The 13,050-nt window shown below is 38.6% G+C and overlaps 1 protein-coding gene across 3 annotated transcripts in view; it reads right to left on the bottom strand.

Annotated features, from left to right (window-relative positions):
* IGF2BP2 (insulin like growth factor 2 mRNA binding protein 2) overlaps nucleotides 1-13,050 on the bottom strand; it is an 84,093-nt gene that overhangs the window by 28,591 nt on the left and 42,452 nt on the right. For all 3 annotated transcript variants that reach the window (XM_063306845.1, XM_063306846.1, XM_063306847.1), the window contains exons 3-5: nucleotides 7,347-7,395; nucleotides 3,085-3,136; nucleotides 371-434 (exon numbers count right to left, since the gene is read on the bottom strand). In XM_063306845.1, the coding sequence (XP_063162915.1) occupies nucleotides 371-434; nucleotides 3,085-3,136; nucleotides 7,347-7,395 (165 nt within the window). The remainder of the gene's footprint in view (nucleotides 1-370; nucleotides 435-3,084; nucleotides 3,137-7,346; nucleotides 7,396-13,050) is intronic.

The following is a 13,050-nucleotide window of genomic DNA, read 5'->3' as shown; positions in this document are numbered from 1 at the left end:
AAGGACACGTATGGGAGGGTACCTGGCAGTCCTTTCCTTGGTGCAGAACTCCCTTCTTCAAGAAGTGCTTTAAGAAGTATTTAACATCTCATACAGGGCATTCCAATCTTATGTATTTATTCTGAAATGCTCTCAGATTCAGAGACACCATTAGCTGATTAGTATCAGCTCTAACTCAACTACTCAGCAGAAAACTAAGACAGCAGCAAATTGGAGTTCATGGCATAGCAGCAATAAGGACATTCTGTGACACTTATTAGACTTGTAAATGTAGAAAGAAAAATCAAGAGGGCTTGCCAGGAGAGAAAAAGTAAAATGGAAAAGACCAGGAGAAGTAGAAAATGCAACTGAAACTGTTACAGCCACTTACACTTTTGCTTCTTCTTTTGTTGCATATGTAACGTTGACAACTGCTGTCTCTGATTCTGTGTTAACTAAGAAACAAAAACAAAACAAACACACATGTGTAGTAACCTGGGAAAATCTCAGAAAAATATATTTTATTAAATATCATCAAGACAAAAAATGCTTTTGTAAAATCTTGTACAAACTCATCCAGTAGCAGCTAAGTAACAAAATACATATTGTGTAGACTTTAAGCCACTTCAACCCAACAAAGCTGGAACAGGGCACATGTTAGTTTGGCCAACTTTTTAAAGCAAACTAGCTTAGTCTGCACATCTCAAATTAATAAGCAGATGATGATGGTGATGATGATGATGATGATGATGATGATTGCTGCCTTCAAGTCAATGTTGATTCCTGGTGACTGCCTGGATAAGTGCCTGCAGTTTTTTTGGCAAGATTTCAGAAGTGGTTTGCCATTGCCTCCTTCCTAGGGCTGAGAGAGAATGTGGCTGGCCCAAGGTCACCCAGTTGGCTTCGTGCCTAAGGCGGGATAAGAACTCACGATCTCCTAGTTTCTAGTCTGATGCTTTAACCACTACATCAAACTGGCTCTAAATAGGCAGCTTAGATATCTATCCTTCTATAGGTTGTATAGTTCTTCAGCTTTAGAGATGCAATTCCTAGTTCGTTGCTTTAAAATATATTTATTAGAGAAAGTTGCGTAGAAGAATGTTTTATATAGGGTACAAAAATGGAATTTTCATGTGTGGATCTTTTTAAAAAGCTGCAAATAAATGCTGAAACTGGATGAAATTTATGACTAAATTCATGTGAACAGAACAAAATTAGAATACATTATCAGTCTATTATCATTTATTGAGTTCATGTGGCAAAGCATGGCGAATTCAAATTGGACTGAGGTTTGGTATCTAAGCATTCCACATTTTCATTTTTATAGAGTGGCATGCCACAATCTGTATCCAAGATGAAGTGACTCCATCTGCACACAGCCTGAGAATCAGCTGGTTTCCATTGTTCTCATGGTCTAAATAATCCTCTGGACTAGCACCTTCATCAGTCACTGTTTGGTTTAATAAGATAGTTTAAATAAAAAGTAACTTTGAGTATCTTGCTACACTACATTAACAGATGAAATATGCAGGCTCAGAATACAACGCGTTAGCAATGATTTCCGTAACAAGATACCGTGTTTATTGGCCTAGGATTTGCTGAATAGCAAGAAAGAAGCAATCTGTAATAAAACAACTCATCTAATTTGACAACATTTTAAGTTTTAAGAAATCATAGCAAGCAACAATCATGCTGAAAATCTCCATCCAGCCCAACTTAAGCCCCAAGAAACCTTTTTATATTTCAACAGAAAAAAAAAGTTTCAGAACAAGAAGACGATGTCCATTCTCAACAGAAGCAAATAAATATAAACATATACATACACAAACGCAGGACAAACTAAATTAGTCCCAATGGCTATGAACAAGTAGATTATCTGTTCAAACAAACTTTTTTTTTCTTATAGTTACTGCAAACCCATATTGAAATATCTAAATAGAATTAACAGGCTAGAAATCCCCTTCCATCCTCTAAGACGCACATATATGTTCACCTGACAATTATTAATTGGTTTAGACATCACAGAGAGAAAGGTCAGAAATGTGGAAATAACTTGGCTACCTCAGTATGTATCCATCAGTCATCAAAGCATCTTGGGTACATGGTCATTTATAAGATGATTCCCATTTGAGCGCGATGTTCTTTATAGAGGGAATGTCAGAACTCCATAAAGTGACCTAAAAATTGCTTAGCCCACAGTTTTACTACCCAGACTAACAGGAATATCTGGCTCCTTGAGAAGACAAAGCAACATATTTCAGACTAATATCAAATGGCCTGGTTCTTTTGGGATACATATAGCTGAAAACGTGGGAACAACTTACTGTGAACCCACTGTAATCAGATATTTTCAAGGGTCCACACAGAAGCAGCCATGTCTTCATACATTATGATATTAAGAATTTCTCCTACTGTGATATATTATACCTGGAGTCACACAAGACGCTTGAATTAACTCATTTTTGAAGTTTACACAGCATACTAAACCTCAATAACAAAATGAACCAAACCGCAATTAAAACTAACAAAGTTTGTCTTGTTGCAGTCACACAGCAAATAAGTCTTTAACTGACCTGGTTAAAGATATACTGTCATGAGCAATGATGGTGAGCAGGAGGGGGCCCCTATCCAGGGGGGAAAACGCATGCATAGTAGTGAGGAGTTGAGCAGCCATTCAAAGAGACACAGAACAGACCGCCTTGACTTTTGGGGTTTATCTGTCTGGGTTTTCCCACGCTTCTTCAGTTTGTTAGGATTTTCTGTCTAATGTAGCAGTAATATTCCTCGTCTCAGCGTGGTTCCTGACTGTTAGGACATATACGAACCACACAGGAAGTGGCCCTAAACTTCTTTCTTTCAGTGGTTACGCTTGGGTAAATAAGTAGTCCAAGAGCTTCAAGACAATCTTCTTGTTAATGTGTAGGTAGTTATATGCCACTAAAAATGTTCTTGAACAGCACAAGGTCCATGGTAAGCCTATTATCTTCAAGTACTATAAAGCAGATATTCAATACATATACTGGTCTCTAAGGAATGTTTAATGTTAACAAAGCACTTTAAATTATGTTACAGAAAGAAACAGAAAGCAATAGGAAATGTGTTTACCTTGTTCCACATTCTCTACTGTACCATGTTGAGCTAAAAGACCATCTAGCACCTGAAAGAGAAATCAGAAATAAAATATAGGTGACAAAAACCTGAAAGCTTTTCATTCAAATTAAGTTAATAAAGCACAAATTAGCTGTCTGAGCAAACAAAAAGGTGAAATCAAAACACTTTCACTGTAATGATATAACAATCTCTCTTCAACTCACTCCAACTTTACTAGTAGAATGAAAAGAGATGCTTATTTAAGATGGTCGAAATCAACTTTTGAATGGTCTTTTTTCAGTGAAGGGCAAGGAACAGGACTTCTGAGGAACCTGATAAAATATTTTGGAATGATTTTTTTAGGGTATAATTTTTAGGACTCTTTTCTGTTCCTCTTTGTTTTCCTGTTGGTTTGGTATAATAGTAATAAAAAAAAACTTCAAAGAAGAATGGCTCAAAAGAATTTTACAAATGGCTATAGCTGATAGGCCAGGGGTACCAAAAAAAAAAAGTTGTGGCTGCCCTACGATGGGCAGAGCCAATTATTGACCTCTTTCTTTGCTTTGGCAGGAGTTGCAGTTGATTAAGGCACCTATTTCACTCCATAAAACTCCTGAATCTTCTGCAAAAATAGGCCTTGCCTCCACCTCATGTTAGAGTATCAGTCTTTATCTTCCACACTAAGTTTAGTGCAGCCCTTGAGCTGACAGATATAATGCATCCCTATGCTAGGCTAACAAACCAATCAAATTTCTAGTCTTCCACAGAATCTAAGAATCAAAGCTAGGCCTTCCCTTATCTCTAGGTGTATAGTCTGAATCATCTTTTCCCAACCTTGCTCTCTACATATATTAGAGTTCAATTACTGTAAACTGAGTTATTGTGGGAGTCACAGTCCAATTTATCAGGAGGACATCAAGCTATTCTGGATTATGAAGAGAGGAGACAAAAAATCTGCCAGTCAGAACAGAACAGAACAGAACAGAACAGAACAGAACAACTTTTATTGTCATTTCACTATACACCAAAGTGTACATTAAAATGATATTTTGTTACAATTGGCTCGGCAATAAAATAAAAATACCCTAATTACTATAATATGTATATACATTCTTTACCTATTCCACTCCCCTAATCATTATCCCTAATAAATATCAGTCTTACACACAGCATGTGTACCCATGGAGTGAGAAGGGGTTATTAAGAGTTCAGGAGTCTAATAGCCCAGGGAACAATACTATTATCTAATCTAGCTGTTCTACATCAAATGCAGCGGAACCTTTTCCCAGAGGGTAACAAGGAAAACAAGCCATGATGGGGGTGGAAGGGATCACTAACAGTATTTTGGGCTCTGGACAGACAGCATGTATGCACTATCTCCTGAATGAGAGGAAGTGAAATCCCAATTATCTTCTCTGCTGCCCTCACCACCCTCTGCACAGACTTCTTATCCAAGGCACTACAACCTCTAAACCAGATAGAAATACAGTTGGCCAATACACACACTATAGTGCCTCTATAGAAAGTAAGGAGGATGGGTGGTGGAAGATGTGCTTTCCTCATCCGGCGCAAAAAATACAAACCCTGCTGTGCTCGTTTAAGAGACCAAGTCAGACTATTCATTATCTGCACCCCAGATACCTGATGCTACTGACTGACTCCACAGCTACGTCATTAATAAAGAGTGGTGTATGGCTGGGCCAGTTCTTTCTAAAGTCAATAATAATCTTCTTGGTTTTTTCAACATTTAGAACCAGGCTATTTATATTACACCAATCCACCAAACCCTTCACCTCCTCCCTATAAGCCCAATCATTGTCATCCCTGATAAGACCCAGCATCGCTGAATCATCTGCATACTTCACAACGGAGTTGGTGGTAAACCTGGCACAGCGGTCATGGTCATCAGGGTGAACAGCAATGGGCTCAGGACACAGCCTGAGGAGAGCCAATGCTCAAAGAAATAGGCTTGGAGGTATTGTTTCCAACTCGCAGCAACTGGGACCTATCAGTGAGGAAGTCAAGTAGCCAATTATACAAAGAAGTACTAAGACCCAATGAACCCAGTTTGTCCACCAGATGCTGAGGAATGATTGTATTAAATGCTGAGCTGAAATCAACGAACAGCAATCGCACATAGCTGTTCTTCTCCTCTAGATGTGCCAAGCTCAAATGGAGAACAGAGGAGATTGCATCCTCTATAGAGCAGTTCCACTGGTAAGCAAACTGAAGTGTATCAAACGATGGGGGAAGTCTGGAGACTATATGGTCCTTTATCAGCCTCTCAAAACATTTAATCATAATAGGAGTAAGTGCTATCAAGAAATTAGTCCATTAAGCCCCAGTACGTTTTCTACAACCACACTGAACAATGAATGCTTTGGAAGAAGGGTATAAAAACCTACGATACAACACAAAAGCAGCTCATATTTTCAAGTGACTGGGATGTTGCAAAGAAGCACACAACTTTCTACTTTAAATCAGTCACTCAGGTTATGCTGAAATTACTTCCTACCCCACAGACAAAAGTTGGGTATGGCCATGTCTTCTTGGTGGCTTAGTGGCAACACATTTACAACTGGGGCTCCTGGAGCATAAAATCAAACTTAATCATGGGATAGGAGATGTTAAACAGGAATGGACACCAGCAAATATTAGAGACAATGTGACTCAATGAAGATGCATCCATAGTCACCTTGGCAAGACACCATTACTGATGCTTCATTCTTCCCCAAAAGCCACAGACACAGATTGCCAGGCAACCCCCTTTTCCAGAATTAAACATTTAAGCTGTCCTCTTCAGCCAATACCTGAAAGCAGAAATTCAATCACCTGATTTACTGCCAGCAAGTCATTTTCCTAGCACGTTGGCCTCTGTACAAAAGCAGCACAACAGGCCTTCTAATGAGAAACATCATCATATGTATGAGAATGATGACTAAGAAAAAACGAACACCCACATGTAGTCATCCCTACAGCCACTCCTGTACCCAAAATGGAAAAATAACCTAGTACTGCAACTGGCACAACTGATAAATTGTTCTCTATCAACCTGTATTCTGAATGTAGTTTTTGATCATTCTTGGGACTCTAAAGATATGGAAATTAATCATAGTGCCTCATCCTTTGGTTTATTAAGCCTTTCCAATATACAATACTAATGAAACAGTAAGCCACATATTACATTCACAGACTTCCTCTACAGATCCATTTTCCTAAAACTGAGGCCTTCCAAATACATTAAGACTTCATTCTCATGGCATGGCTGACCAAGCATGATCCACTGCCAGCATTGCCCCAGCCAACTTAAGAAAGTAGCCTTAGACCAAGACATTCAACCTGGTTAATCTATAAGCTGCTCTGTGTTTCATAACCGCAAAGCACTTATGGACAGCTTTTTTAAAAGCTGAAATATTAGTAACAAGATTCCTATAATTGGCTTTCTCTCCAGTTAAATAATTGTTCCATCTAGTTCAGTGCTGCAGCTCTCAGATTTCAGAAAAGAGTCTTTCACAGTTCAACCTAGAGATGACAAGGATATAACCTGTGACCTTTTATATGCAAAGCATGTGCTCTAACACTGAGCTACAATCCTTCTACTGTACTTGATGCATCAATGGAACCTGATGGATTTAAGAACTCGTTGTGGATGAGATACATCTGGAAGCAGCATTCATCACACATAAATGGCAATTCTTAGTCACACTTTGCTAGCCTACTATATAAAACCTAACTAAAATAGAACGATGGGAACATGGATTCAAACGTACTAAATCACAGTACACAGTTTCATGCAATTTTAACCCTGACTGATGGAATTAACTCACTCATTTAAAAAGTTGTAGAGGCTGCAGAAGTAAGTTGTACAGATCATTTGGCAAGGTGTGCTCACAACACCTATTTTGAAATGCATATTAGTCCAGCATCATTTAATGCTTAGCTACAGGACACCAAATAGAGACATGCACAGTGTTTCAAATTTTAAATGGGCTATTTTGACTTTACAGGAACGGTTTCAAAGCTGTTCTGACCTTACCAGAAGTTTCTGAAATCAGAATACTTCTGGTGCTGCCAGAACAGTCCATTTTAGCTTAAAAGTTTCAAATTTGAAATTTTTGCATACATTACTGACATCAAGTCAGTACAAATTACAATAAGCACTACATCCTCTGTAGGCCTGTTATAATACCCTGGATAATGTTATGGGGAAATAGTAAAAAATATTCTTATACAGAATTTGGGGAAAATAGCAGAAAATAATTAATCTGATTCCTTACCTCCCACTGTAAATGTGGAGGAATATTCCGGATTTGAATCTTCCTGCTCCTGTGAAGAAAAAGTCCACAAAGCAAGATCAGATTAGTATAGTACAACAAAAGATGATGATTAGTCTAGTATTACATAAAATACTAGCAACTCTACTACAATTGAATGCAATGAGCCAAACCAGGCCCACAACTAGGGTCTGTGTCACCTGGGGCAAACATGGATTCCGCACCCCCTCCCATGGGTTGGTGACAAAATATACTATTTTGTCATTCTGGTACACACACACCCCCACCAGCATGGTGCCTGGGGCACATGCCCTGTTTGCCCTCCCCTCCCCAGTTGCGGCCCTGAGCCAAGCTCAGTTAACATGGAAATACCTCATGCATTTGATTCTGCAAAACACCTGTCACTTCTAGTTTTTTAATCACAACCAGACAAAAATAGAATGTCATGAGTACTGATGGTGAGCAGGAGGGGGCCCCTATCCAGGGGGGAAAACACATGCGTAGTTTAGAGAATTTGAGCTGTCATTCAAAGAAACCAGAACAGACCCGCCTTGACTTTTGGGGTTTATCTGTCTGGACTTTCCCACACTTCTTCAGTTTGGTAGGATTTTCTGTCTACAATAGCAGTAATAAAACACTAGAGACTTCTTCCTCGTCTCGGCGTGGTTCTTGCTTAGTCAGGACAGAATCAGTGCATAATGTAATTTCTGCATCTTTCTCCCTCTCCCTGAGTAAGAAATATATGCCACATGCAACTGTGGAATTTTAAGCAATCCATTCTTACCAAGTAAAATAGATCAACATAAAAATATATAATCCAAGAAGCAAAATCAATACATTTTATTGACATTTAATAAAAGGGGTTTTGCTTAGATGCGCAGTCCAAAATGTAGGAGGCATTCATGTGTGACTATACAGTATTTGTTAACATCTTCTACATAAGTATGGCATTGTACAATGCTGGTCTTTGGCTGTATTAAAGTTTAAGTTTTTTTTAAACAAGAATTTGATTAAGTTTGAAGCAAAGATAAAAACTACAAAAAAGAAAAAAAACTACAAAAAAACCTTAAAAACTATGAAACACAAGAAAAAGAATTTTTAAAGATTACATAAAGAAGTGACTTCCGACTTTCAACAAGAATATACATCAACTTCCATAATCAATCCCTTACTCTATATCAAACCAAAATCGCATTATTTCTATAAATGATTCAATTAGCACATATACAAATCACTAAATGCAATTTCTCCTTCCCCTTATATTAAAAAAAGAAGAAGAAATATATAAATCTCTAAATCAACTTCCCTCGGCCCAAAAAACATTTGTTTCCTTCATACCACTATTCTATATATTTCTGTCCATTATAATAAAAATCAAATTATAAAAACATATAAATTGTCTACTTTTATAATTAGTAATACTTCAACAATCTTAACCCTTTTAAACCTAAAAACCAAACAATTATTGTTATACATTACCTTATAAATCTTAAAAATCAAACAAACCTTTAAAAAAGTCCAATAAATCTTAATCCAAATCATTAAAGAGAAATGAAATCATAAAAGCCTCATTGTCAATCCAATTAAACATTCTTAATTTTTTACCCCACTTCGAAATATACCAAGACATTTACATATCTCCCTATTACAGACAAAGAATTTTTCATATGGAGATCAAACCACCCAACTGCCCCCCTTAGAAGCTCAGACTTCTCAGCAAAAAGCCTCCCACAAAACAGAACCAGTTCTTTCCCATAACATTCCCTCAGAAAAACAACTCCCTTTGTGGTTTGCAATTCAGGCTATTCTTTTAACTCTCTCACTGCCAGAATGTAATCTTCATCTGGCATTTCAACAAAGACATCAATCTCACTATCAGTAGAATCATCTCTTTCATCTTCTTCCATAACTTTCTCAGCCAGATGACACATTTTAAAGCAGATATTTCTGACAATGTCCCGAATATCTTGCAAAATAGCTTGACAGGAATCTGACAAGATCTGCTTGCAGGTCTCCTTAAGCTCATAATGGAACTCTGAGAAGAGCTCCTTGAAATCCTCCATGTTTCAGGCAGTAGATTATGGTGCCCCTGGATACTTGACTCAGGCAAATAGGAGTTAATGAGTTAATGGAAAGTTTCTGAGTGATATTGACACAAGGGAAAGTATACTAACAACCAGCTCTAGGGAAAGTGAACAGAAGGCTCAGGGAAAGTGAACAGATTCAAAACAGCAGATTCAATGTGTAGGAAAGTATTAAATCCTTCAAATTCAGTACAAAAATAATAGCAGGGAGGCAATTATTAATTCTCAATCCTCCTTGATCTTTAAATGGGTGAACAAGCCAAAACTTAAAACGATTTTAAAAATTTAATCCAGAAATAATGATAAGCACCAAGAGAGTCCACTTCTTCTTGCTGTAGGAAGCCCCTCTTAAGGTACATAATTTTTAAAAATATATATATAAATTAGGTGGTTTAGAAATGGGGTGGCTCAACCTAATGTCCCTTTAAGGCTACAGTGTGGCATGGAAATGGTGATGTCCCTGCCTCCCATCATCTCTTACCAGACCATTGCGAATGCTGTTTGCGATCTTCTGGCTGCAAGATGGTGTTCTGGAGGGCAAAAAGCCTGCCTGAGCCCCCAAAAAAGCCTCCGCTGTCAGTTCTGTCTGCGGAGCTCACGGGCAGCTGTTCAGTTGGCCATGTTACCACTGGAAGTCCTTAAAGTTTAAGTTTCATACATATCTAATAAAGTCCCACTCAGTTCAATAAAACCTGTTTCCAGATAAATGCATGCTAGACTGCAGCTTTAATGATCCTGGCCCAAGTTGGATGAAAAACAGAAATAAAATTCATTTTCCTTCATATTGTTATAACCAAGAAAAAAACCCTGGGTAGATTATAATCTTTATTTACAAAAAAATTGTGCTGCGCTATGGAAAACACTCTAGAACAGAACAATAGATTTCAATATTGAGCAATTTTAAATTACAGAGGATTTAAATCTGAACTGTTCATTTTGGTTTGCACTTAAATGAACCAGTAAGATAAACTGACAATAAAGCTAAAACAAATCTCAATCTTCAGCAAAGTTTAAAAAAAAAAGGGGCCTGGTTGCTACTTAATCTTGTTCCCAGGGAAGAGCAGTTACCTCACTCTTCCATTTCAAACCACATGATTGCTAAGCCCTGGAATTCTCTGGTTATTAAATGTTAAAAAGAAATACATTGGGTTTTTCTTCTATATTCTGTAAACATAACCGTGAATAATTTTAATAGATGGTTTTATTGTATTAATTTTGTTTTCTACTTCATATGTTTTTATTGTTGTAAGCTGTCTTGAGTGTTGGAAGTGTAAAAGTGTGGTATAAGTGCAATGATAAATAAATATTGTGCAAGGGAAGCCTGGGAGTTGTGGCTTTGCTCATTCGCAGGTGTGAGCCACTCCCCCTCAATGGCAAAGGATATGGAGCAGGCAAAGGAGGAGAAAGAGTGGCACAACGTCTGCGGGGGACCTGTTTCGTCTCTGGCCTGCCCTCCTCTGGTTTTCTCTGCAATGCTACCTTTTGCTCTGGAACTATGGTGCATGGAAGCTCTGGCCCTATATTAATGTAAGCTAACTCTATGACTCAATGACTTCAAGAACTCTTGAACATGCAGCAAAAAACTATACTGCTTAAATGCAGAAACATTAAGTTTCAGGAGGATTTCATGTATGAAAAATTTCCTACAGAAACGGTAAAATTATATTTGCCTATGAACACTTCCATGTGGCAATACAGCATAAATTCAGATTTGGAAACTACATTTCTTAGAACATCCAGAAAAACAAACACAGAGTTTGTTTTTCTGGATGTACTAAGAAAAGTAGTTTCCAAATCTGAATTTATGCTGTATTGCCACACAGAAGTGTTTATAGGCAAATGTCTATCAAATAGATACATGGATGGAGGCAGTTAGGTTTAAGGCCACAGCTTCCTCCAAAATTCAATACACTGTGGTTTATTTGCAATTTAAAGCCCTTTTGTTAGAGTGCATCATAGGGCAACCAAAATCTGGAACCCATTACATCCATGGGATTGAAATTTGGCAAAGTTGGGGGCACTTCAGCACCAGCGCAGTCAGCCAAGGTCATGTGATCATCATGAGTGTATTCCTGATATCTTTCCCACCTCCCTCTGGCCCCTGTGCTCAATTGGCCTGGTGGCGAGGCCCGATGGGTGAGTAGTGATTGGCTGATTTGGAACTGAGGCCAAAATCTGAAATCACCAGTGGGCAGTAAGGGAAGGAAGAGGGAGAGACTTGGATGCTTGCTGACAAGGTAGGGCTGGCTGGGGGGTGCTGGTGGTTGACGGGTCAGCCGTCTTCCTCCCTGGAGTGAGGTGGCCCTTGGAGACATGCCAGAATGGGGAGCAGAGGTGCAGTTTTCCTCACAATCCACAGCTCCCTTGGTTCCCCCTCCCCCCAGCAAAGTGGCAGGCAATTCCACAGGTCAGCCAAGGAGGAGGAGGAAGAGGAGGCAGCAGCAGTGGCTTCACTGGGGCTCTGCTGTGGGTCATGAGGGGAGGGGAAATGGCGCAAGCCTATGTTACATGTGGAAAGAAGAATGCTCCCTGCCAGCTTAACACAAGTCAATGGGGAGGCCAGCAGGAAGTATGAACTCTTCTGAGGTGATGACAGTACCATATACTTCAGGGATTGAAATTTGCCAAAGTTCTGGCTGGGACTCATTACTCCCATGGGACTGAAACTTGACAAACTCATTTCCAAAGCTCCCTGCCAGCTTCCCACAAGGAAAGTCAATGGGGAAGCCAGCAGGAAATGGGAAGCCGCTCTCAACTGTTTTTTTGTCTGCCCATGGTCATTCTGCTTCTCTCTTTAGGTAAGGAAATATCTCTGAAATGATGACCCAACGGGTCATGGGTTGTCTAGTACATTAAAAAACCAAACAGATCTCACACTTCCTTGTCTTACTCTCTGTTCAATGTTGAACCATTCACTAAGCATTCAATTTATTATCATGCATGTTTTACTTCCAATATATACTATTCTATTTGCATTCAACAACCAGTTCACAACTATATATTCATGCAAAACATTCCATAATTCAAGCCTATTCACTTTATCATATACTGCCTTTAAAGGAATAAACATGAGGTAAGCTTTTTTCCTCACATTCATACATTTCCCAATGACCTTCTGAAAAGCAAAAATTTGGTCTGCAAATCCCTTACCAAACATAACTGTGCTTTACAACTTTTGGTCATTGCCACCTCATGTACCTTTTCAATCAGATTTCTGCCAAACACTTCCTCACAAATGTTTAGCTAATCTCCCTTTTTGCATTCGCCATTATCTTTCCCTTTGTATAAGGGAAAAATAGTGGCATTTTTCCAACTGTCAGGCCATAATCCATGCCACGATAGCAACACTCAGCAAAACTGGTTAACTCTTGGTTAATTCTTCAGTAGGAATCTCTCTCCTACAGAGCTGGGCAAGTAGATTTTCAGTCCAATGAAATCTCATTTTTACAACTGTCGTATTTCTTATTTTTGGGTTGCTTGTGCAAAATCACAGTTCATTTAGCACATATGGGCTGTTACCTGCACTTGAGTGTTATTCCCTATTGTTAATTTTCTGAATTTTTAAACTTAGTTCCTACTTTATTTTCATGTGTAGGCTTCAATGAACTATATTTCAGTCACTG

The sequence above is a fragment of the Candoia aspera genome, chromosome 6 (assembly GCF_035149785.1).
Source record: "Candoia aspera isolate rCanAsp1 chromosome 6, rCanAsp1.hap2, whole genome shotgun sequence".
In the NCBI taxonomy this organism is placed as follows: domain Eukaryota; kingdom Metazoa; phylum Chordata; class Lepidosauria; order Squamata; family Boidae; genus Candoia; species Candoia aspera.
The sequence above is the reverse complement of the archived record's forward strand: the minus strand, read 5'-3'. Positions and strand labels throughout refer to the sequence as shown.